The sequence below is a fragment of the Ptychodera flava genome, chromosome 13 (genome assembly GCF_041260155.1).
Source record: "Ptychodera flava strain L36383 chromosome 13, AS_Pfla_20210202, whole genome shotgun sequence".
Lineage (NCBI taxonomy): Eukaryota > Metazoa > Hemichordata > Enteropneusta > Ptychoderidae > Ptychodera > Ptychodera flava.
In genome coordinates this window covers 14,747,106-14,771,767 of record NC_091940.1, presented here as the reverse complement: position 1 = coordinate 14,771,767, position 24,662 = coordinate 14,747,106, and the positions used below count along the sequence as shown (strand labels likewise).

At 38.8% G+C, this 24,662-nt stretch overlaps 2 protein-coding genes across 3 annotated transcripts; both read right to left on the bottom strand.

The window, feature by feature from the left end:
* Positions 1-336: 336 nt before the first annotated feature.
* Positions 337-15,933, bottom strand: LOC139147541 (solute carrier family 28 member 3-like). Of its 2 annotated transcripts, none has more exons than XM_070718660.1 (12): positions 15,869-15,933; positions 13,418-13,519; positions 12,674-12,877; positions 11,940-12,223; positions 10,384-10,525; positions 9,711-9,902; positions 8,740-8,901; positions 7,869-8,128; positions 7,265-7,433; positions 5,096-5,272; positions 4,501-4,681; positions 337-3,528 (listed from the first exon to the last, which is right to left on the bottom strand). In XM_070718660.1, exons 2-12 carry the CDS (start codon positions 13,505-13,507, stop codon positions 3,434-3,436), a joined length of 1,956 nt encoding a protein of 651 aa, XP_070574761.1. In that variant the 5' UTR covers positions 13,508-13,519; positions 15,869-15,933; the 3' UTR covers positions 337-3,433. The 2 variants fall into 2 exon arrangements, with proteins under 2 accessions (XP_070574761.1, XP_070574762.1); XM_070718661.1 differs by having other exon boundaries at positions 13,418-13,663; positions 15,869-15,924.
* A 1,018-nt stretch (positions 15,934-16,951) lies between these two features.
* On the bottom strand, positions 16,952-24,227 carry LOC139147540 (uncharacterized). The gene is made up of 5 exons (XM_070718659.1): positions 23,512-24,227; positions 23,022-23,131; positions 18,826-19,090; positions 18,408-18,528; positions 16,952-17,724 (listed from the first exon to the last, which is right to left on the bottom strand). Exons 1-5 carry the CDS (start codon positions 23,591-23,593, stop codon positions 17,439-17,441), a joined length of 864 nt encoding a protein of 287 aa, XP_070574760.1. The 5' UTR covers positions 23,594-24,227; the 3' UTR covers positions 16,952-17,438.
* Between the last annotated feature and the right edge of the window lie 435 nt (positions 24,228-24,662).

Genomic DNA, 24,662 nt, shown 5'->3' with positions numbered 1-24,662 from the left:
GAAGTGTGACTGTGCAGTAAATGAAGTGTGACTGTGTTGTAAATGAAGTGTGGCTGAAGTGTGACTGCAATAAAAGAATTTTGACAGTGGGGTAAGTGCAAGTTTGACTGTGCAGAAAATGAACGTTGGCTTTACAGTAAGTGACGTTCGGCTGTGCAGTAAATGAAATTTGACTGTGCAGTATATGACATTTGGCTGTGCAATAAATGAAGCTTGGCTCTGCAGTAAATGAATTGTGGGTATGGAGTAAATGAAGTTTGACTGATGAGTACATATGAAGCCAAACATAATGTACTTTTACACACTATCATATACAAACCGTAAACAACCAAGATATGAACCATGTGTGGAGTTACTTTCCCTTTATTGCATAAGTAAATAAAGTTGACACCAAATGTAACTCTTTGTGTCATTTCTTTGTTATATTTGACCTCCAGGAGAATTGTGCTTTAGGCTTCGTCTGTCCAGCATTTCGTCCACCCAGATATCCCGCACATGCCTGAGCCAATTTCTTTGAAACTTGGTAAGAGGATAATACAATGTTATAGCATACATATGCACGTTCATTGTTTTGGTGTACCATGCATAATTAATGCTGATTTGGATTATTATTGTTTTTTGACAAGGAGTTATTTCCACAGAGACTGCGGCAAATTTGATAACACATTTATCAGATGTTGGTCACACGGATCACACAAACTGAAGACATATGGCAGTGTCCTGTCAACTGATTGCAAATTTACATTTTTAATGTATATCCATAGTTGGGGTGATATGTCACGAAATGCTGACTTAAATTTTATTACATGTGCTATAATTTTGATATACCAGAGCTGTAATAGCGTGCAAAAACATTCTGCAGTGTCACGTCACTTAGTCGCTAATTTGCATATTGAATGAAGTTTAGTAACGAGGTTGATATTATGTTAAGAAATACTGCATCAAATTGTTAAATTAATAGATTTATCGCAGGATCTTCAAAATGTTCAACAACAGAGTTATCGAAGATACTGACTTCTGTTCTTTGTACTGTTAAACGGGGACTTCAATCATACTGTGATGTTGTCTTTTCTCGGAGTGGTATAAATCAAATGTGGATATTAAAAAATTCGAAGGAACTCTTGGAAAATTTGAAATCAAGATCTGTTTCAAAAATAACATCTATTAAAACTTTCGATTTTTCCACATTGTATACCACAATACCACATGATAAATTGAAAGAACGCTTGAAAAACATCATCAACCAAGCATTTTTCTACAAAAACGGTTCACGCCGTTACAAATATGTGGTATTAGGGTATAATTCTACATATTTTGTTAAAAATACAACTAATGCTAAAGTGTTTTATACCGAGAAAGACATTATCAGTATGCTTGATTTCCTCATTGACAACATATTTGTTGAATTTGGAGGACACATTTTCCAACAGTGTATAGGAATTCCCATGGGCACTAACTGTGCTCCTTACTTGCCGACTTATTTCTGTTCTCATACGAGGCAGAATTTATCCAGAACCTTATCAAGCAGAAAAAGGTCTCTGTAGCTCGTACTTTCAACCTAACATTTAGATACATAGACGATATTATTTCATTGAATAACTCTGAATTCAGTAAATATCTCGCTATGATTTATCCTCCAGAATTGGAGATTAAAGAAACTACAGAAACGGCCTCTTCTGCTTCATATCTGGACATTTTACTTGAATTTGACTCCAATGGTCACCTTTCTACTAGGCTATATGACAAGAGAGATGATTTCAACTTTAGTATAATTAATTTTCCACACCTCATCAGTAATATTCCACTCTCACCTGCTTATGGGGTATACATTTCCCAGCTTATACGATATGCAAGAGCATGCAGTTCATATGGTGATTTTGTAGAGAGACATGGCCATCTCTCTTACAAACTGTTAATCAAGGTTACACCAGAGCAAGACTTGTCTCTACATTCAAACGCTTTTTTGGCAGGTATCGCAAGCTGGTAGATAAATACAATATCTCTCTTCGACAAATGATTCCTGATGGCATCGGTGACATTGGGCCTTAGTTAGTGACCACTACCTTACAGATTGATATATGGCAGGTGCCACATGTGGGGCAGGATGCGCTTACTATTTTCGAAACACCTGACATCACTTCTTGGTCTTTTGGCCAGAGGTCCATATATCTTTCTTTCATGAATTTGACTTTGTTTGTACCGTCTATTTACTGTCTGTTCTGTGCTGTTTTGTGTCTATGTTTACAACTATTGTCTTACAAATTTTGACCTAGTGTTATTGGATTATGGATTGGTATGATTGCGATTATTATACATGTATCCATAATGTCAGGTTTACTTTCACCATCTTATTAAATAATAATAACTTTTATGTAACTTTATATTGAACTTGATTCACTTGAAAAACACTCCACTCCGACTTAAACTGCCTAAAGGACACATTGGCATGTACAGTGACTCCCATCCCCACAACGCCAGGGTATTATCACCTTCATTTACACCTCTGTACTCTGCCGCATGTCAGCTGAGGAGATACAGTGTAATTGACGCTATCAAAGTTTTTTCCAAAATCGAATTTCAAGTATCGGTTAATTCGAGGAAATTCGCTCCATAGTCCAGACGTTGTAATCTCCGATTGAAAAACCCTACTCCGACTCCCAGTTAGTCGTGAATTTTATTCTTGATTGCAAAATGAAATTGTTCAAAGTTTCCTAAAAAAGAATTTGAGCAGAATGTCAAACCTTTCTTTTTTGAGGTGCGCATTTTCTTAACATGTCAATCTGTAAAGGCTATAAAAACTGCAATTACATACGCTGACATTTTATAAAACGATTTTGTACATGGATGCTTTCAATGATGGAAGGAATGAAATCGTTTCCTAAAAATGTCTATGTTAGTATTAATTTACGCTTACTTGTCAAAGAGGGAGATTCATGTAATCACAAGCCCTGAGAAAGAGCGCCTATGATGTCATCAATGCAATCTTTGGAAGCATTCATGAAAGTTATATGGCGTAGTATCGGGTGACGAGCCCCATTTCACAATGGTGTGTTTCATCGAACGAGTAATGACTCTGCGCAGCTGTTCTTTCAATGCTTCAATTGTCTGCATGTTATTACGTCGGTAATTTCAAAGATTAATAAAAATCAACTTCACCTAGAATGTCCCTTGTCATTTTACTAGACCTAGTCTTCACGTTATAATTCCGTGCAAAAACTTACTTGACAGAGTGAGGAATAAATTCTTTTCGTCGTTGATTTATTCATATGCGTGTACATAAAACCCGTACCCTTAACTTAGATATTTTACTGTGCGAATTTCGAACTATTTAGGTTTCATCGCAGTATTACGGCCAATCATTTAGTACCGCCTAAAAGTTTTTAAACGGACATAACAGAGATATGTACGTATTTGCACCACAAGAATACGGATTTCAAGTGATGGTGTAAAGAGCCGTTGTGTTTTCTGTGACATTCCATGCAGTGCTGTTTCCGATCCCTACAGAGTGTTCACCTTCATACAGAATGCCTGCAACCGAAGAAGACAAGAGTAGCACGTTTTGGTTAGAATAAGACAGAGGCGCTTTCTTTTTCTAAATCAGAAGATAAAGTAATGAACAATTTTGTGATTTTGACACTTATCTGGCCTTTATGTGGAACAGAGTGAGCAACATGGATGACGAAAGTGTACTATATAGTTGTATCTTAGTACAGTATTGGCTCTCGTCATGTGTTTCAGGTTGCTGAGGTTGAGGTTGGCCATATTGTGATTAATGCTAAATGCGAGCTTGTTCACCTGCAAACTCAGTACAAGATATCGACCGTACTTCTTTTTAAAAAAATCTTGTAAAACATCATAATACATGTAGCACCTAGCGACGAGACAGCAATAGAACCATGACGCAGATTCAAGTAACGTCCCAAATCTTCAAAGAGGGAAACATTTGAAAGGCGACTAACAGAAGTGTTCATCTGACAGAAATCGCACCACATTAGCTATACCGTATGTGTCCCACTATCACCGTCAACCATGCAAGTATGTAACGTCAGATCACAGGGCCTCACAAGTGGCTATTTAAGTCAATATTACAGCGTTTTTCTTTCTTTTTCAATGTTACAAATATATTTATGCGACCTTTAGTTCCGTGACCTCTAGCCATGCCTACTTCGTCGCCATGGCCATGCGTACAGACGTCGCTGTGTTTACTGTACTAATATTAGTACAGTAAGCATAGCGAGGACAGGAAGTAGGCATGGCTAGAGGTCACGGAACTAAAGGTCGCATTTACATATGATCAAATTCCCCGTTGAAGGCGCACTATACATGCCAAAACAAGCTACACAAAAGACAGCTACACAAGTGTTGTGTTTTTCAGCTGATTTATTTGTGAAAAAGAAAGAAAAACGCTGTAATATTGACTTAAATAGCCACTTGTGAGACCCTGTGATATCAACAATGATATCAACAATTTACACAAACAGTCATAAAGTGTGCACTTACCAGCAATACAGGCTGTTAGGAAGTTAGCAGCGTTCCCGGCTATCATTGCTCTTACAACCACAGCATTTATGTCCTTCGATCTGTGAGGTGCAAGCCCTAACAGCGTCCCCATCGTCATGCCGATGCCAGCAATATGAGAAAATCCACAGAGGGCGTATGTGGCTATTAGCTCAGAACGAGGCTAAGGTAGACAGATACAACAATTAAGTTTACATCTTACTATAGGATCGATTTCTATTACGAAATAATTGCAAAACATTATCATAAATATCTACCTTTACTTCAAGTAGAATGTTAGGTACCCCAACATGTATTATTATTATCATCAAAATATCGACGTTTCTTTAAAAAGCATGTTTTTGTAATGGTAAATGTTAAGTCATATTAGATATCTGTCTATTATCCTTCACTGGCCATATTGCTGGACTGAGCATCATGTTTGGTAAGTTAGAAATAAATATTCTTGTATGGTCTTTGCTCAAGGCTAAAATATTCCAACAATAACTATACCACCAAGACTACAAACATCTTCACTATAGAATTTCTAAAATGGTCTAATGCAGTGTATATGTAATTCCTGAATATGTGAACTTACAGACAGTGATGGATTTAATCCTAGTTGACGATTTTCCAAAATGACCGCCAGTTTCTTGAAGGAAATGAGTACACTTGTCACAATCTTCATGCCGATCAGTTCACCAACTAAGAAGCAGTCTTCCCAGTCAACGCCCATCAAGTAAGCAATAGGCATGAACACCCATGCGCAGACGAGCTGAAGTTATGAAGAGTAGACAGAGATGATGGGATACGAATGGCGTTTTCAAGAATGTTGTGTTCGAGTGGTAATAAAAAGTGTAGCTTGAACTAATTCATTTTATGACAGACGTTGCTGTTTATTTGTTTGCCATGATTGACAGTTCAGTTGTAATCTCCCTCGCTGAAGAATATTCTAACCATCTGAAGTGGAGGACCAATTAAGAGGCTCGTTGGATAGTTAAGACATTGGCATCGCAAACGAAGCTCAGTGCGTTTTTATCTCAACTCCCCAGACGAAAATTTTGAAGTATGAAAACCCAAAGCTGAAAGTGTGATTCGAAGTTCTTGAGACCGAAATAATCACTGAAAATAGATGGTTAGAGGTTTAAACCAGTAATCGTTTCTCGAATAATGAAAATTTGATCTGAGTCTGTGTATCCGCTCTTGCTAAGCGCACTAAGTGCGCCACTAGCGACGACGCCACGAGCTGCGACAAACGCATTTTGCGGCTTTGCCGTTCGTGGCGCACTTCGTTAGCACAGCAATATTCAAGTAGGGTGGCCAAGCCATTTTTTTCTCTTGTTTATACACACAGTTTAAATGGATTTTTAGCAAGAATGGGGTAAAAGAAGAAAAATAAAAAAAAAATTATGCAAATAGCTGTATCCAATCAAAAGTTATGAAGTTTTAAAGCAAAAAAAATGCCATTTTTTCGCGGACAATTTTTGGCAAATTTTAAAATTATTTCAATGAATGCCGATTCCTTCAAGTTTGGCAACCCATAAGTTTTTATTTACTTCACATGGAATCATTAAACTTTGTGTCTTGTGCACAGATTTACCAAATATTACGGAAAAATCAAGATTTGACTGATGCACAGTCTTGGATTTTGAAACTGTGAGTGTTGAAAATTGAAAATATTTTGTCTGACTTAGTCAAAATTGCGGCGGCACCGTACCATCGAAAATGGATGGATTTTTATGTTTTTATGAATTTTGAATTCACATAACTTAAAAACTAGAGCTCACAATACAATGAAATTTTGTCACAATGTTATTTAATAACACTCAATTCTAACAAATCAATTTAAACTGCCAATTGTCTTTTAATGCAGTTCATTTTCAGCCATGAAATTGTAAGAAATAGCTGTCCCTAACTTCAGCCTCAGGCAGGCTGTCAATGGTGTGTCAGTGTGACTGCCTTCCGCCGCCATCTTGAGTTACACTGTACTGAGGTCTATGAATGAACATGATTTTGTTTTTATGATTCGTACTTGTGCTCGTGAACAGATTTTCGTCATATTTCACAGACATGTTGGAATGATGTTTAAAAAGAGCATGCTACAAGTTTTATGGCAAAAATATGTATCTAAATGGGAAAATCTACACCGAATTCACCGTACTCACTTTACCTCGTGTTTGCTGGCTAAAATTCCCAGAATATAACAAAAACTCACCACTACATGTAAATGGGATGGTCTGCCACTTCCTGGCCAAGTTTCACAGTTCTATCATAGCGTGCACAGGGCCCGAAAGCAGTTCCGTTGCGAAATAGGTATTGACTGGATTCAGAAGTGCGTGCCATGAGCGGCGACCGCTCGAGCGCTGTGGCCGGTCAGTACAAAGTGGCATTTTTGGAGAGGAAAAACACTATTTTTCTATCGTTTTTTCTTCAGTTTTTTAATGAAACCTGCCTCATACATCGATTTTAATTGGAAATATCTATTTTTTCAGTAACTGAGCTACTTATTTTCAGAAAAAATGGCGTTTAAAATTTCACGAAAATCAAATTTCACTTTCAGTGTGCGTGAGTTGCGTATAATGTCGCAACATTTTAGCTTAACTTTGGCCACCCTAATTCAAGTGCAGACGCAGGTTCGCCGTCTGGCAAGCGAGACTTATGTTTTCGCTGAACAATGCTAAATAGGTTAGAATCGTTTCAAATCGGAGACACCGGAAAACAAAGCCATTTTCATGGGCATACATTTCACCTTCCTTCATATACGTACCTCGAAGCTTAGATGAGGATAGCCCACCATTCCTCCGGCCCATGACAGGAAAGTATTGAGGAACTCCAATAAAGCCAAAAACACGATGAAGTTTGCGCAAATATTTACGGCAATCGGTACAGCCGCCATCGCTCCTCCCGCAATGGCGTCGATAACATTCTGATATTCCCTGGTATGTAAGGCAAACATACTGTATGAGAACATTACTATGAACATAAATAATCGCACGTTTTGTTCAGGTTATGATTGAGGCTAGCTATAGAACCATGACAGCATACTTTTCGCTCGCAACGGGTCTTTTTGATATTTCATTTCCTTGACAATGTTTAAATAGACTGCAAAGCTTGATATGTATCTTTACAGAAGATATTCTTTGTTTAAATATCATCGAAATTTCTGATTCAATACAAACTTTATGGCCGATCAGCGTGTCTACCGAGCCACTGCACATGAATGTTATGTGCACACATCAGCTTAGTACTGCTGACATGAAAGCTGTTGGACTGAAAGAATTTATCGAATGCATAGTTCTTCCTGATGGAACCAATAGTTTGAAATAAAGATTGAACTCATGACTGCTGGATGCTCCTCAACAAGGACTTACGGTAGACGGATTTTCGCAGATCTGTGTTCCGCCAAGGATGGTTTCTGTTTCACTTCTGGATAAAACAACTTGGAGACAGCCAAAGCTGCTGGTGCCGACATCACAGAGGCGGTGATCAGGTTAGACGGGCTGATTCCGAATGCGATGCCGGCTCCGAGTACGCTGCCCGCAATCGTCGTGTAACCGGCCGTAGCGACTGCGTGGAGTTCCGACACAGACATCGCCGGTATGTACGGGCCAATCAACATTGGAGCTTCGGCCTGTAAGAAGAAAACACTGCATCGGTATTAACAAAGATGAGAACGTATTTATTTAAAACGATATATTTGAAGGTTGGAAAACACTAGCAAATGGATAGTACCATAACAGTGATCAAAATAAGACAAGGCCATCATATCAGACAATTCAACGTTCCTCTTGATCTCGTCTTCTCCAGATGGCGGGAGATAAAATTTGCAAACAAATTTCCTACACCATTTTTTTAAAGCCAATATGCTTCATTTGTGATGGACCTGTAGGCGATTTTACCATAAGGGTCTTAATTCTACCATTTCCTTGTATTTTGACAGGTGATGCAAACTTGATGCAAACTTAACGTTCATTTCAAAATGTATCAGCGTTGAATTTGTCAGACTCCTACATGTACCCCAATGTCAGTAAAATCCGATGTACAGATGGCGACATTTCCACCTTCGCGTGCTCTTTGCTGCTCCCGTTAAATGATTATCACCTCACTACGCCGACGACAGCAACAGAACGAGACCAGCATAGAACAAGCAAATCTTGAGACGTCGCCTTTGCTACATCTGATTTTAATGAGATAGCATAGCCAAGCTCAAAGCAACATTGCCTGGTGCGTTGCGAAGCTTACCATACTGAGGAAGATAGAGCCTGCAGCGGCTAGCGACTCACATGCCGTCGTATGCATGGTGAACTGTAAGAGCCAGGCCAGCTTCGTGATTACTATTTGAACAAGACCAATGTGGTAGAGAACAGCGATGACTGAACCGAGGTACAACACCAACGGCATAACCTGAAAAAATAAGGTTGACAAGCTAGTGATCTGGCAACGTCTGATCAAGTTCAGGGCTTTTCATCGTCAAAACATTATCTCTTAAAAGTATACAGTCACCTGTGATCTAAATATGCCCATATATGGTCAAAGGGGCGTTCCTTGGTATTAAATATGCCCATGTGAGGGCGCTGTTTTAAAAAAGTGGCCACCGCTTAAAATCTGTGATTGGTTAGATTTTCTCTTTCCGTGGCAACTGTGGCAAAATTGGAATAGGTGAGAGTATACCTTTAATGCGTCACGGTGGTAAATCCAGGTGATCTGCGGAGGTAAATCGCGCACAAAGCGTTTACAGCCTTGCAGCGCTTGCGAAAAATCATTAATCCTCGGGTTTAAGTAGATCCGAATGCTTCAAATGAGAAGAAGTTGCTATAGGCAAAACCTTCGACCATAAACGTCAAAATTTTACTCTACAAGATTTTATTGTAATTAGTTTGCATGAAGTTGCCTTTCGTTTTTAGTACACTTATGTGTTTTTTTTTCATTTCTTGTTTTTGGTAGTTTATAATTGTCATTTTGTCTTTTTGTCCCTTTTTCGCCGGAGCTGTAGTTGGTTGACTAATTAATAGATTAATTAATTAATTAATTAATTGAATTCCGAAACGCATAAAGTCCAACAAATCGCCATCCAGATGTAGCCTTTTTTCAACATTATATACGTCTTCTCATGATCATTTTCTCTAAATTCTTATCACATAATAATTATCATAAATTACGCGAAGAATCTCTCCCTATTAAACTTTTCATAAAGTTTGGCAATTCCTTCCCACCTTAAAAGCGAAATAATGGTTGTGCCACAGACTCCCAAACACGAACTTCGAGCCAGCTTCGGTGTAATCAAGGAAAATTGTGATTTGTTCGCCCAGAAGACGGAAGGCTTCCAATCCAAATCTTGTGCGAAGTATCAATAACGCCAAAATTATTTGGAGAACCAGTCCCCAGAGCACGGGTCTCCAACGAATCTAGGAAGGGGATGAAATTCCGTTTGTATTAACTTTTGAAGTGTTCACCCGTCCTGTATTTCTGTTCTGTATCTGCAAAACGCAGCTTCTTGTTCTCCTCAAAAACAATCTTCATAATGTTGAAATGCCTTGTGTTGAACAGTGCTGGCAACACAGCTGAGAAACTGTTTAAGGATTTCAATTTCAGGGCGGGGTAATGTGCTCATGTAAATATCTGTATTTTCAATTTGCGTTATTCCAATGATACAAAATATAATTTTCACTATAGCTGCCACTTACAAGGCGGATACAAATTTGCCTCAAGGAAGCAAAAATCAGCTACTGTTAATAAATTGCTACCAAGTTGGTGACCGGGTCAAAAAATAAAGAATTTCTCACATTATCAAATACACTTATGAGTGTACTAGTGTTAAGTGATGTCATCCGAAAATAAACTAAGAACCAGGGTATACGATTTGCACAATATTAGGAAAATTGGTACCTTATCAGGATATTTAGAAAACACGAAGGTAAAGAGGAGTACGACCACGAGTCCCACGAATGACATCATATTAGCTGGATTCTTGGATGTGTCAATGATAAGCCACGTCACGGTTAACGCCACCGTCATGATTGCCGATATCCTGAAAATGCAATAATCATCTTATAATTATTCTAAGTTTTGTGCTACGTTCATTGGAAATGAAATGGAATTTGATTGAGTGTCCGGTTTGCCTTGCAGAGCTAGACGAGTCTACATGTTGCTTATCATTAGAAAAGTAAAGATTACAGCGCGCGGCAAACGTTTCCCATACACTGTCTCGTCACGATCACTGCAGTCGTTTCAGCATGTCACTGACAACAAGCATAACACTGCACTACATGCACATCATCAGTTTTCTTTTAGGTGTTTACTTTAATTGGGAACTTTATGAAGAAACAAGTAAATTCTTTAAAAAAAAACCCTTTCTTCTCTCGATGTCAGCAATCACGACAACAGTTCCTTCAGCATGCAGTCTGTAGCATTGCGAGTGCAGTGAGTCTACTCTATCAACAAGTTTGACACGATACAACACTGAATATTGTCAACCAGAAAATGCTAAACACTCCTAAATGAAACTTTAATCCCGCTTTCTCTTTTGTCTCAGCTAAATGAAACTTTCTCAATTGACACTTCTCTCTGAATTGACACTTCTCTGAGCTACAAAATAGACTTGAAGAAAAGTGTTGATTTTGCACAGGCAAGTGCAATTCAATCAACACGGTACATTTTGTGCCATTGAATAACACACCAAGTGTTTCTGAAATAATTCACCGTATTTTGGCACTTATTAATTTCCCGGACGGCATCATACACGGCAACGGGTTAGCATGGAGGGGACGATGATATCTCTCTGCCTTCAAAATATTCTTTACCTTGCTGAAAAAAATACAATGTTTCACTGTAATAAAACGCCGAGAGTCAGTCCGGTTGATGTTGAGGACTTTCCTCGAGATATAGATCCGACACTCGAAAAATATGCCAGTGAGTTTTGTCTGAGTTATATTTCCCAAATCAAAGTACACAAAGCTGTAGCTGAAAGAAAACTTTGATGATGTGCTATAGCTATAGTGCGGTGTCAAGCTTGTTGTGCATGAGTGGCATGCTGAAACGACTGTCATTATTGTAGACGAGATAGTGTCTGGGAAACGTTCGCCGCGTGCGCTGTAATCTAACACCAAATACTCAATTTGTTGCAAATGTTTACTTTTCTAATGATAAGCAACATGTAGACTTGTCGAGCTCTGCAAGGCAAAACGGACACTCGATCAAATTCCACTGTAAATATGATTCAGTATTTGATTAACTGATAATTATGTAAATTACGTTTTAATTTGTCAGTTTTGTTAAAAAGAGAGGCAATCCTAAAACAAAAATCTTGTTTGACGATTACTTTATTTTGCGCTCTTTTCTATTCAGGAACCAATATAAGTTATCTTATTTATATGTTTCTTACAAAAAAAAACCGTTGCGAAAAATGTTTCTTAAAAGCCGAACATTTTTTACTAGTAACTTACCATCTGATGACACTCCAATGTTTGTCACAGAAATCGGTCAATGGTTGACATATGACTTTGTTAATTTCACCACCAAAGTTGTTCCTGATGAACGCGTAGATAACACACAACACCACGCACACTGTCATGGCGAAAAGTGCTCTTGCGTTCGTGAAGGAATAATACATAGCGTAGCAGAAATACGCCATGTACAGAAGAAGCAGGACCACGTAACAGCCGATCTTCAACCGTCTCTTGTACTTGTCCAGAAATCCGGTAATGCTCGATTTGATTTTTCTTACGCCCTGTGATTTTAATGAGATCAAAGTGAACTAGATTAATTATCCCCACTGTGACCCAATGCCCGAAGAGGAAAATACGCTGTGCATCTTTGAAAAGGGTCAGCATAGAATGAAGTCATCGCGCACAAAATTTAATAATTCCCTTTTAATCGGACGCCCTCTAGCGACTTTTTCATACAAATGTAAGCTCTGCTTGTGTAAAAAGAATCAAATCATCAAGATGATGTTCAATCAAATGAGTATTTCAGATAATAGAAAGGGTAAAGAAATTGACACATATTTTTACTGCATTGCAAAGACGCTTACAATGGGGGAATCTTTGTTTTCCCGAAGGGATTCTTTTAAATATCTCAACATGGCGCATTACGGTCTTGTAGAAACTTAAATAAATTATGGAATGAGGCAAAACACAACTGGCAATGTCAATGATAAAAGTACACAGTGTCGTCATACCCTTGCAAAACAGTTGTCAGGATCCGATGGGACTTGATCTACATCATCATCTTCATTTTCATTACCAACATCGTCATCATCGATGTCGATGACCTCGGTGTCACGAATTTTCACATTTTCGAACAAATCCTTCGCCCCATTCATCGGACGGAAAGAGTCGCTGGCTTTGAATGTTCCATTATCCATTGCATTATTTTCTTTCCCCTGAGATTACATGGAAAGGCATTTCTCCGTTTGTAAACATAACAGCGACACTTCTCGATGGTGAAAATTTAAAGATCCTGTTTTAAGAGATTACTCAATGAAGCTTTCAAATTTCCTATAGCTCTTTTAAAATCCAGTATAAACTGGGTATCACATGTACCTATTTTAATTGTTTTCTCACAAAAGTGAATTATCTTGAATACAACGATATCAAAACATCGTATAGGAGCAATTATGTACGTTTATCTCCAATGGCATGGCGATTTTCACCATAACAAGATGGCTAAGCCTAAATATCACCACGGCTTTCTAAATGAGATGATAGAACTTGTGGATCATAGCTTATTACAGTCTTGTTACTATTTTGAGGGCCCCATATCTGCCCGGGTGGCGCATGCTGCTAGATGCTTCAAGAAACTGACACTATGATGGCAGAGTTGAGTCTGTATTTTGTGTGAGGTTTAGAGAGTAACATGGAAATGGGAAAGAACTTCAGTAAAATGTGTAACGACCCTTTCTTGAAAACGTACTAAATCTTACCTCTTCCGTCTGGTCATCTGGAAGCTCTATTGTACTTTCATCTTTTTGTGGAAGCAACTCGAATTCGTTGCCAACTTGATTATTTTCCATGTTAACTTCGCCCTATGTGGAGATGAGTCAGTGGATGATTTTAAAGCTGGATATCTTCAAATGTGGTCGAAATCGAGAATCTTTCTGTATATAGTATACCTGCTTGGCATTTTCTGACAGTCATCTATGTAAAATCAGAGCTGCATGGCAGTGCGGCTATAACAACAAATTACAATGAAGTATACGTAAAATGAAGGAAAGCCTATAATAATACATGTAAAACATTGAAAATTAGTTTTTTGAAAATATTTTTCTCTAATTTACATTATTACATCATAATCATGTGAGATTGCGCATTTGAAGAACACTTGGCCTAATGTTCGACGTGAAAGTAATTGGTTTTGTTTTATTCTGTTTCGTTTTTATGGCTTTTGTAGAAGGACATCACGTTGTCATAGCAGTGGATAATGTTGGTTTGTTTGTTGAAGTGTTCATAGTTTGCCCAGTGACAAGTATTTGTAAGGGAAGTTAATGTTCGAAATTAAAGCAACTTTGTTATCATGCCGAAATGGCAATATCACAAATTAACATTTAACTTCCATGTACGCATTCTTTAACAAGCTGTCGCTACACTAGATCGTAGCTCACGACTTTAACTGGTCGTCATCCCCCTCCCTCCCTCCTCCCCCTATCTCTCTCAAACACTGACTAGTTTTACTTTCTGCTCTTTATTAGGCTTTGTGGCAGTTTATCAATTAAAGTTTGAAGAAAATAGACAATAGTGTCACAGTATTTATACACGTGCTGCAAATATCGGACGTTATGGAAAGGTAAAGACGCAAACGAAACGGTCACAGATCATTAAAGAGGGATGACATTTACATGACACACGTCTCGACATTAATAGAGCCTTCAGGAGAAATTTCAGGAGTAAGTTCCTCTCTCTCTCTCTCTCTCTCTCTCTCTCTCTCTCTCTCTCTCTCTCTCTCTCTCTCCATTCCACATATGCATGCATGTATGCATCCATCCATCCATCCGACCATCACTATCAAATCGTCAACTTTCATTTTAAACTTGCACCGATACCAACATTTATTGCATTTCAGCAATGTTAACGGTTTGTGCTACCCTTGTGAGTGCCCCGGATGATTAAGGTGAAATTATGATCATTAGGATAATTAAAACAAACCATTTCGACTAACGGAAGAAGCCGTACGTGTACCTTGAAGTGGCCATCTGAAATAGTGACAACACCACTATGGATTGGATAACAGTCCCTCCTTTTGTGGAGGGACCGTGATTGGATAATAGACAGTAGGAGGTGGGGATGACGCCATTCATTCAAAACGCACACGCGACGAGTCAAGGTTTGACTTTCCTAAATGTCACATCAGCATAACAATATGCCATAGAGAGTACAGGTACCTTTATTCGCTCGGTCTGCAATTGATGTCGCCGTTCTTTATATGCGACACTTGTAACTTTGCTCTCAAGTATAGTTTTATTGACCAGTCGCACTTTCGAAGAAAGACTCGCCATAATATTCGAAATTAAAGGTTCATGGTTTTCTTACGTAGAGGTACCTAAGGTCGCATGGTGCGTGAATTCCAACACAGGAAACTAATTTCAAATTGTTGACATGTTTTGTGCATAGATAACGGAGCGGAACCGCTGCACTGCTTACATGGTTTGAGAAACATTTTTATTTTACAATCAGGTGAACTCTTTTAATAATGATTTCCTTTTTGTGTAACCGCGTATTGAGTTGTGTTTGAATTCATTTCTGATGTCTGGAGTACTTCACGTAAGTTGTGGCTATCTTCAAAGCTCATCCATTCATAGGTTTATGAATGCAACCATTTGAATCGAGCAACAATACTGCAGGCCGGTGACCTCTGAGAATTTCCCACCGAGACACGGTTCCCACGGTTCGTTCATTGAAATGTGCAGTTAACTCTTGGTGGCAATTGCAGTAATAGGTGATGAGAGTTGGGATGTCGTGACGCTCAAGGGCTGTGGATAGTATTGACTGTTTTCAAGTCGCAAGTGCACTTTGCACCCCAGTTCTAGTACAGATACTCGAGTTATCATTTGACCAAAAAGAAATATATCGATAGTTCTTTTTGTCGTTTTCGTAAGTTTGAGACAGCAAGCAGAAGAGTTGAAACTGAAATGATATCGATATCAACAGGGCCGACGGTACTATCGGACTCTTCCATGTTGAGCATTATGAAAATGTTTACATTATTTTGTGAGCTCGATACACGACAAAAGTCCACGACCTACCGAAAATCTGCAAAGTTGACTCAACTAAGTTTTGCGCTAGACTTGCAGTTACAGTCCCTTTTCGAATGATTTTCCTCTCTTCATTTCATCAACAAGCTTCGAGTATTATCGGGTTTGTTGGGAAGTTTTACCTACCTTGCGGAATCGTCACTACTTAGAGCGGCCTCCCCAGTTGAGTGTCGATTTGTGACAACACAAACTATCGGCAAACCCTTATAAGAACAGCATTACATTTTGCATATGAATGTCCCATAGAAACATTTAACTCTTAAAACCCGTGACTAGGCTTAAGTGCAGAACAAACAAATTCTTGTGCAGGCTCACATTGGCCGTTGAGTACACACACTGAGTAGTGCGTCAGGGATTGACTTAGAAATCAGAAGAGAGTGACTTCCCTTGGTTGTTTATCTCATTTCAATTGGTTAATGATGAAAGGAATGACAAAATCTTTGTCAAATTAGGTAACTCTGTTATTGTAACTTTAAATGAATGGTGCACCCGTCGATATATATATATATATATATATATATATATATATATATATATATATATATATATATATATATATATATATATATATATATAATACAAATTACTTCAAGTACATACAAAGCAATAATATAGTTTCATTCATCCTGCAATCATCAGACAGATGAAGTGAAAGGATTCTTAGCCCCACACTCTCTTTCACATCTTTGGGACGTACCATTCTGTTCATAACACCTACTAGAAATTCACTATATTTTCACATTCTTGTTTGGTATGCGATCTAATTGCATAAATAATGTTCAATCTACGTATTCTAAGGTGCTATCGTATGCTGATTTTTAACGATTTCTGGTGAAGAGTTACTCATGCATGTAGGTAAATTTTATGATATGAAAAAAAAACCACATTCAACGGCGTTGTGTACTGGTTTCCCTCTGAAGAATATGATCGATGAGATGAAAAAAATGGATGGATGGATAGATAGATGGATGAGTTTTATTTGATTCAGGGCTTCTACCCCGCGGCATACAAATGCCATAATATGATGAAGGAACATTATTCACTGCAAGAACTCCACAATTTCAAGTCGAGTTTTGAGAGATAGAAGTGTGTCAGTTAACCCTTCAAGTTGGCGACGAACAAATGTGTAATGCAAAAGAACAAATAATGAGTTATATACAGAGCGTAAGAGCGTAGGAAAAAAATCACAACAAGACGTTTGCTTAATTTGTATACGCTGAGTTACATAACAAGTCAATTGACTTTTTTCGATATTTAATAGTGCATTTCTAAATGTGCACAAACGATTCCATACAGGGAAAACTGACACTGAAAAATGATTTTTCTGTATTATGTGTCGGAGTACCGTTTTTCCAACTGAATTTAATTCTTGTGACCTGCAATTTTTTTTCTGTGCCTTAAGACATTACATGCAATATGTGTTTTTACTGATAACTTAAAGCAGTTCTACACTATAGATAACATCGGGGTAAATTGGAGTCCTTCGCCGATCATCAGATATAAAGTTAAATTTCAAAAATGGTGCGCGTGCGTGCTTCCTCCATCCTGGAAATGCAATTCTTCTGCGGCCATATGATCACCCTACTGGAATATATGATAATACGGAATTGTAAACAGCTTTTCTAATCCAACTCGTACCCGATCGTTAATCAATGTTTTCCATATAGTCCTTCAAATAATAATCCGGAAATCCTTGCTAATTACCACTACTGTTGACGCTATTTTGATCGTTAACTTGCTCGTAATTTGGCGGCTGTCCGTTTGGTCCGTTTTGGCGTTGCATATCTTGCTCCGCGACAGTTAAGTGCAGATCAGGATAAAGGCTAGGGTACGAATACACGTACGTCGGGTCTGCGGGAGGCGCAGTTGGCGTGTAGGGTGGTGGTGCGCCGACAACGGTCGTTTCTCCATTTGCTCCTGTTTCTTTCATATTGCCCGATATATGCTGAACTCCTGTTTCGTCATTTGTGGCTGGGCTTGGTCTTTTTGGGACAAAAATAAATAAATAAATAAATAAATATATAAATAAATAAATAAATAAATAAATAAATAAATAAATAAATAAATAAATAAACGAATGGCTGGTAAAGAAGAAATTCCATTAATAGACATTTGAGAGGCATGCATGATAAAATAAGAGTAGAATTAAAAGATGTCAGCTTTTTCATCTGTTGGGCATTCCTTCAGATTCAAATTTAACAATTGTACTTGGTTCATCAAATTTCTTTACGTCTCTTTTTTGTTGAAGAAAATAGCTTGGACGTTCGACATAAGACAACTTTGTACTAATTTCTCATTTCAAAAACGCGTAATTGTAATAAGTGTGCTATATTTACAATCTCAACGCGGGTAGGGTTGAATAAAATAATAAGGCCAAACAAAAAAGTATGCAATAACGCAGTCTGCCCTCATCAAAATCCCCAACCTAAACTATTTTAGCGTTATTAAAATCACTCTTGGTCGCAGACAACTTATGAAAAAAAATTAAAAAATACCTTCCGACTGAAGGCACGTTACTTAAAGGTAACACAGTTTTCATTTTTGCCAGACCTAAACTGTCGATTATCGGCGATTGGCAAGTCGATACTTCCACAAAGAGCACAGACAGAGTCTACCTGTTTTGCTGGCACGGTTCGATCGAACATAGCGAGAAATCTCATGTTACCTTGTTTGTTGTTTAGTCTTCTTACAGCATCGGCAGATGATGAGAGCGATAACAGTTACAACCAGAATGACACCAGCCAACACACCAACTCCGATTGCTACGTACATCCAGACTGGAGTTACTGCATTAACCGTAGGGGAGGGGAGGGGAGAGAAAATAGTACTGGTAATTTTTTGTTTATTTGCTAACTTTCAAAGCTTCTTTGGCATGTATTTAATATAACTTGCATTCACAATGTAATTTTAATAAAAACACAAGATAGATAAATCGATCAATTCATTAATTTTCTGTCAAAATTCGCAATCACTGTAAGGCAAACTTCAATGCATTTCCTGTGCATTTCGAGGTCTGCCATTGGTAGGTCTCATACTGCCGACGTACCTGCGTTGTATATTAAAAATAACCAATAGACGCCTACCTTGGCATTCAGTATCGTTGTCATCGCAGATGATGTACTCCGCCTCAAACGTCAAAGTTTCGTGGGAGCTGGACCTTGGCTCGGCAATTCGTACAACTATGTACACACTGTTGCTTCTCGACCTCATGTCGAGGAAAGGATCCTCAAACGTCGTTCCGCGGCAGTAGTGCGCCATCACCGTTCCCCAGACACCAGCGCCGTCGTACACAGCAACGTACTCTTCCATACACGAGCCATCGCCAGCTTCGAAGTCAACATTGTGTATCTAATTGACGAATATATGAAACATATCGGTTTCAGGGAGGCAAAACGGTTACAAGTGGAGAAGACTCTTATGGAGGTGTTCATAAACGTCAAAGTGAAACATATGCTTGCATAATTGCATCATTGGGAAAAAACCACCGGCCACTCTTGGCATACTAACCAATGAGTCATCGCCCGATGATGTATAGAGGTATAGGAATAGAGACGGATACATTCAGACAGAGACAGTCTGGCAGACAGACAACACAGTAGAGACATAAAGACAAAGACATATACATTATATATATATATATATATATATATATATATATATATATATATATATATATATATATATATATATATATATATATATATATATATATAATTGTCAAGAAAACAGTATTTTCTTTACACTAGTGTGGTGTGATTTATGCTTGGGCAAAAGTCGGGCTGTTTAAACACGTTTAAACATGTTTGTTATATTATTTTTGTGTGTTTGAATACTTTAATCAATATGGCGATATCTTTGTAATTTCTGAAATGACAACATTCCAACCAGTCATTCTGTTGTCAGGGAGAGAAAGACGCGAGTTGAAAGCCATTGTCGTTGTGCATAGCCCGGGGACTCTTTAGTATTTGTGCAGTCAGATCTAGACTCAGCAGACTTACCCGGACTAGCTTTCCGCTCATGTCAAAATTTTGACAGCTTGCGAATTGCCCGCGCATGTATACAGAGAGCAACACCTCTTGTCTTAAATGACCCACAGTCAGAGAACCTATGAATTCTGGCCTCTATATCTTGTATCAAGATTTCTATAGATCGTGGTGACATTAATTTCTTTGTGATGATCGCACGTAAAGAGGAAAAGACAGAACAAGGTGTGAAGTATAGTAATACTTCACCAAATACCCTGCAATAATTTGAAGAGCTTCGACTTTGTTAAACTGAAACAAGTATCTCGCTTAAAATCCACTTAAAATTCACTTTACTTTGCGCAATCAGCAATATCGTTGGCCATCTTGTTTGTCTTTGGCCTATTAGACGTCACCACTTCACTCAATAATACCGCGAGTTTGTTTAACAAATACACCTTTCGACGTGATATAGTCATAAATAGGTTTGTTGCACACTGTTCGAATGGGCGAATTAAAAGGACATTGTTTCTATAGTGTGGCGTTTTCGACACAAGTGTTTACCCTGTTGAAAAGCAAGTGTTTACCTAGTTCAAGAGGTGGCACTAGTGATCACGTGGCTTCAATCCTTTGATGGGCCCCCTAGCCCCGAGGCCCAACAGCAATCAGTATTCGAGACCACCTAGCCTGTAAACTATTATCAAAACTGTGCGTACTGTACAACGAAAATATCGACGAGAGTCCAAGTCTAGGTATAGCGTCCGTTTTTTTTTAAATTCCGAGAAGGGCATTTTGAAAGATGATGGCCAGTGCCTGGTATCGCAATCGTATTCCAAATTGAACCTAAAGTGCAGCCAGTCTGACAGTAAAAGGGCCAGTAATGCACAAATTTGGATGATTTTTTTCATTATTTTTATTTTGCATATCAATTGCATTTTTCATTCTACTCCCAAAAGAATGTTGAAACACCAACTATACAGCTTGTCAACTTAGTGTCTAAATGTTTAAAATACATTGTTGTTGTTTACATTTGAATTTTGAGTCCGGACCAGAAGTCACTTTTCAGCAATAACAATACAGTTTACACACGTACGGGTTGAGTTGACGACTCGGAGCCTAACACGGTGTATATCAACATGCCTTGGGGAGTAGAACAAGGAATTATGGTTGACATTGAAAACAAAAATGCTGAAAACATTATCAAACGTTAGCATCACTGGCCCTTAACCCCTTCTATGTATACTATGAGGTTATTACGAAAATACCGCAAAGGATGCACGAGGACATTGGCGCAGCGTATCGCCCGACGCGAAGCGGAGGGCGATGCGAGGCGCCAATGTCCGAGTGCATCCTTTGCGGTATTTTCGTAATAACCTTATTATTATACATCTTACATTCCTGATCGGGGCATCAAAATGTCGGAGTAGTGACCGTTTTCGTGCAATGTCAACAATTTTTCTTCCGATTTTATCGCGCCAGTGTGGAACGCTACGTACTCGGACGCGCTTCTGCAAGTTTTGGAGCGTGTGCACTACACAGAACAGTACATACAGAGCGCGCGCGAGACTTGTTCTGGCACTCGTCCAAGGGGTCCCTTGAAACCGTTCTACAGTGAACGCGCAGATACAGCCGCAGGGAATGGGGCGCCTTGAAACCGTGCCGTACGGAACGGGCGCGAGTTCCGTACGGCTTTTTTAGCGCTAGTCTGGTTCCCTGACCCATTTCCCCGGTAGAGGGCGTGGGGAAATATAGGGTCAGGTACCGGCTAATGTAAACATGGCCGCTATTGGGTTAAAATAAACCAAGCTGTGATTGGATGAAAGTAACACTTGTAACTTTTTCTCATGTTTCTTGGGTTTCGCACTTTCAGGCTCACTTGACACCACTTCTTGTTTGTACCACAAAGCCGTGGAGGTAGAAAGAAAGACTTTTTACCTCCGTGATTTAGCCACTGTGATTTAGCACACCTCTTGATACTTTTAGAACGTCGACATGATGCCTGGCATTTTTCACGAAATTCGGACACCATTCTATCCATCGAAATCAATCGTCGTTCACAGTTCCAACAAAGTTTGCTTTCAATTAGCTGTGATATCGCAGCAGTACTTGTGGCGTGTATCGAACGTGCTCTGGTCATTGGGGTCACGCCACAGTCGGCGATGACCTCAATGACCCTAGTGCGTTCGATACACGCCACAAGTACTGCTGCGATATCACAGCCAGCCTTCAATCACCTCTATTTCTCCGTACTTCTGGATTAATCCTTTCAGTTTATGTTTCCTGTCTCGTGTGCCAATGTTTTTGGATCGGATACCTGTGTTCGAACATAATTCTGATCCATTCGAATTTTGACCGGCGTTTTCATGGTAGCAGCCATATTTGTTGTAGCATGTTCTGTCAGGTGACTAACCTCCGCCATCTTGAACAAAATTCTGTTCAAGATGGCTACCCGGTACCTGACCCTATATTTCCCCACGCCCTCTACCGGGGAAATGGGTCAGGGAACCAGACTATTTTAGCGCACGCTAAATTCTATTGTTCTCGATGGTAGATGTATAATAGTCGCGCCAGCGGCTTACTGACTACGCATGCGCTTATTCATAATATACTATGCGAGTAACCGGAAGTGTACCCTTCTTTCATGGGCGCCGCCATGTTTTTTTTTTGAGTACTCGTAAATAAACAAATACGAAACAAATTATTATTATATAACATGCCATTTATAAAATATACCTCTTTTATTAGCCAGTAAATGTTATTATGCACCTTGTCGCTGATACAAAATATCGTTAATATAGATAAAGGGAGAAAACTGTCGTGCATATGAACGGTGGCATACACAAAGAATGCTGGGATTGAATTTTAGAAAAGCGCCCCCTGTGTCAATAATTAAATTCAAAAATTGCCAGTTTTTAGACGGAACGCTATAGTTTTCAGCTTGCAAGTGGAAGTTGGGCAGTGCGGTTACCATTGCAATGATAATGATTGCATGATACGTCCCTTGTTTAACGCAATAGGCTGTTATCATTGTAAAAATTGCCAATTTTTGTCCAAAATTTTTACACGTTACAGAAAATCTATAGGCCTACCTGCACTGCTGCAGGGTTTGACATCGTGTACGTACGTGAACTGCTTTCATCAGAGGGAAACTGGGCATAGTTGTCATATAAACGTTTATGAAGTAACAATTAATTACATTTTATCATGAATCAATACAAATAACATTGCCAATCTTAACCCCTGGCGCGACACCAAGGGCTGAGCCCTATATAATATTAATATGTAATATTTAAGAAACTATATGCATTATGACACACCTTGATGTTCTCCCCGTCTGAAGCTTTAATGTGATATTCACAAGTTTTTCTTTCGTTGCAATTTTCAACTTTGATCTTCCCGTCCGAGTCCGTCAGTGTTCCCCCACACTCTGAGAAATAGAAACAAACAAAGAATGTACACCGTAATCAAAGAATGGCTACGGACGTCAAACGTCATCGTAACTTGTTATGGGCAACTTTTAGACCTAGACCTAGAGTACAGAAAAGATTTGTGAAATGGTAAAAATGTAAGGTATTATCAATGTAGGTCGAGTGTACAGACTACCTCATAGAACTGATGTTTATGTACTTTTCTATACTTCCTATCTTTGTTTTTGAAATGAATACTACTCTTGTTGAAATAAATGGCCATCAGAGAGAGAGAGAGAGAGAGAGAGAGAGAGAGAGAGAGAGAGAGAGAGAGAGAGAGAGAGGGGGGGGCAGCCAGCCAATAGGTGTTGATCACATCACTTTTAGATTTTTTACTTACCGTATGATGTTTTCGCCGGCGTTATTAAAAATTCCAGGAAAAGGACCACCAAGATCACGCAGGATAAGGATACGCGCTCCATACATATATATTCACGTCGATAACGGTTTCGAGTGACTTTCCGAATTAAAATTTGTCAGTTGTTCTCACATGGACATTCGTAACAAGATAAACATGATATTGTCAAATATTAAAATACTTAAATATAGTCTCATATGTTGTGTTTGCTTTCGAAGTGTCCTGTTTGTCCAATACTCGTAGATTACCATAATGAAACACGAACGAAAGATGTCAAGTACTGTAAAACACCGAGTACGTATTTCTGATCTCTTTGCAAGTATAGGTCCCCTGTCAGTCGTCTACTGAAGGAGTTAGTAAGTTGGGTTCTAGATTCGGAATATATCTGGAAATATTTTTAGAAAAAAACCGCGATGTTGTGGAGTAAAATCCGCGATGTACTGAAGTTGTCGCGAGATTCCGACCGAAACGTAGTGTATTACCTATAGGGTTCATCTCACACGTGCGCATGCAGATAGCGGATGTCATCACTCTTTCGTGTAGCTTATCGTTAAAGACAGCGCACGATCGTATTGCGGTCATTGACGCCGGGGCAAAGCGTTTCGTACATTATAACTTGCCTAAATGACTTTATTTTACAGCATGACCAACTTGAAACACGTCTGGCTGGAGACCTCAAGCACAAAAGAGTCCGTGAACTGTAAATAAATGAAAATCAACATACTACTTAATGAAATAAATCGGACATGTGCGATTTTTAACAATCTATTGTGACTATGATCTACGCTCGTTTGTACTCAGAGGTTGGATAATGCTTCTTGAATTTATTTTCAAAGGCGGCCTTTCTTATAATAATCCTAAACATATGACGGGAGCTGGGACCTTTCATGGCATTTTAGTGGGGAAGAAGACAATCACCCTAAGGGGGGAACCATTTGATTTCTGGGGGGATATGGAGGATTTTGAGAAAAAAAAAATTGTCACCAGGTGAGATAGAAGAAAAAAAAAATTGATCCTGTCATGGCCTGAGAAAAAAAAATTGTCATAACAGACAGAAGAGAAAAAAAAATTGTCACAATGCACCAGAAATTAGCAAAATTTGGAAACCTTATTCTCATGTATTCTTTGCCGGC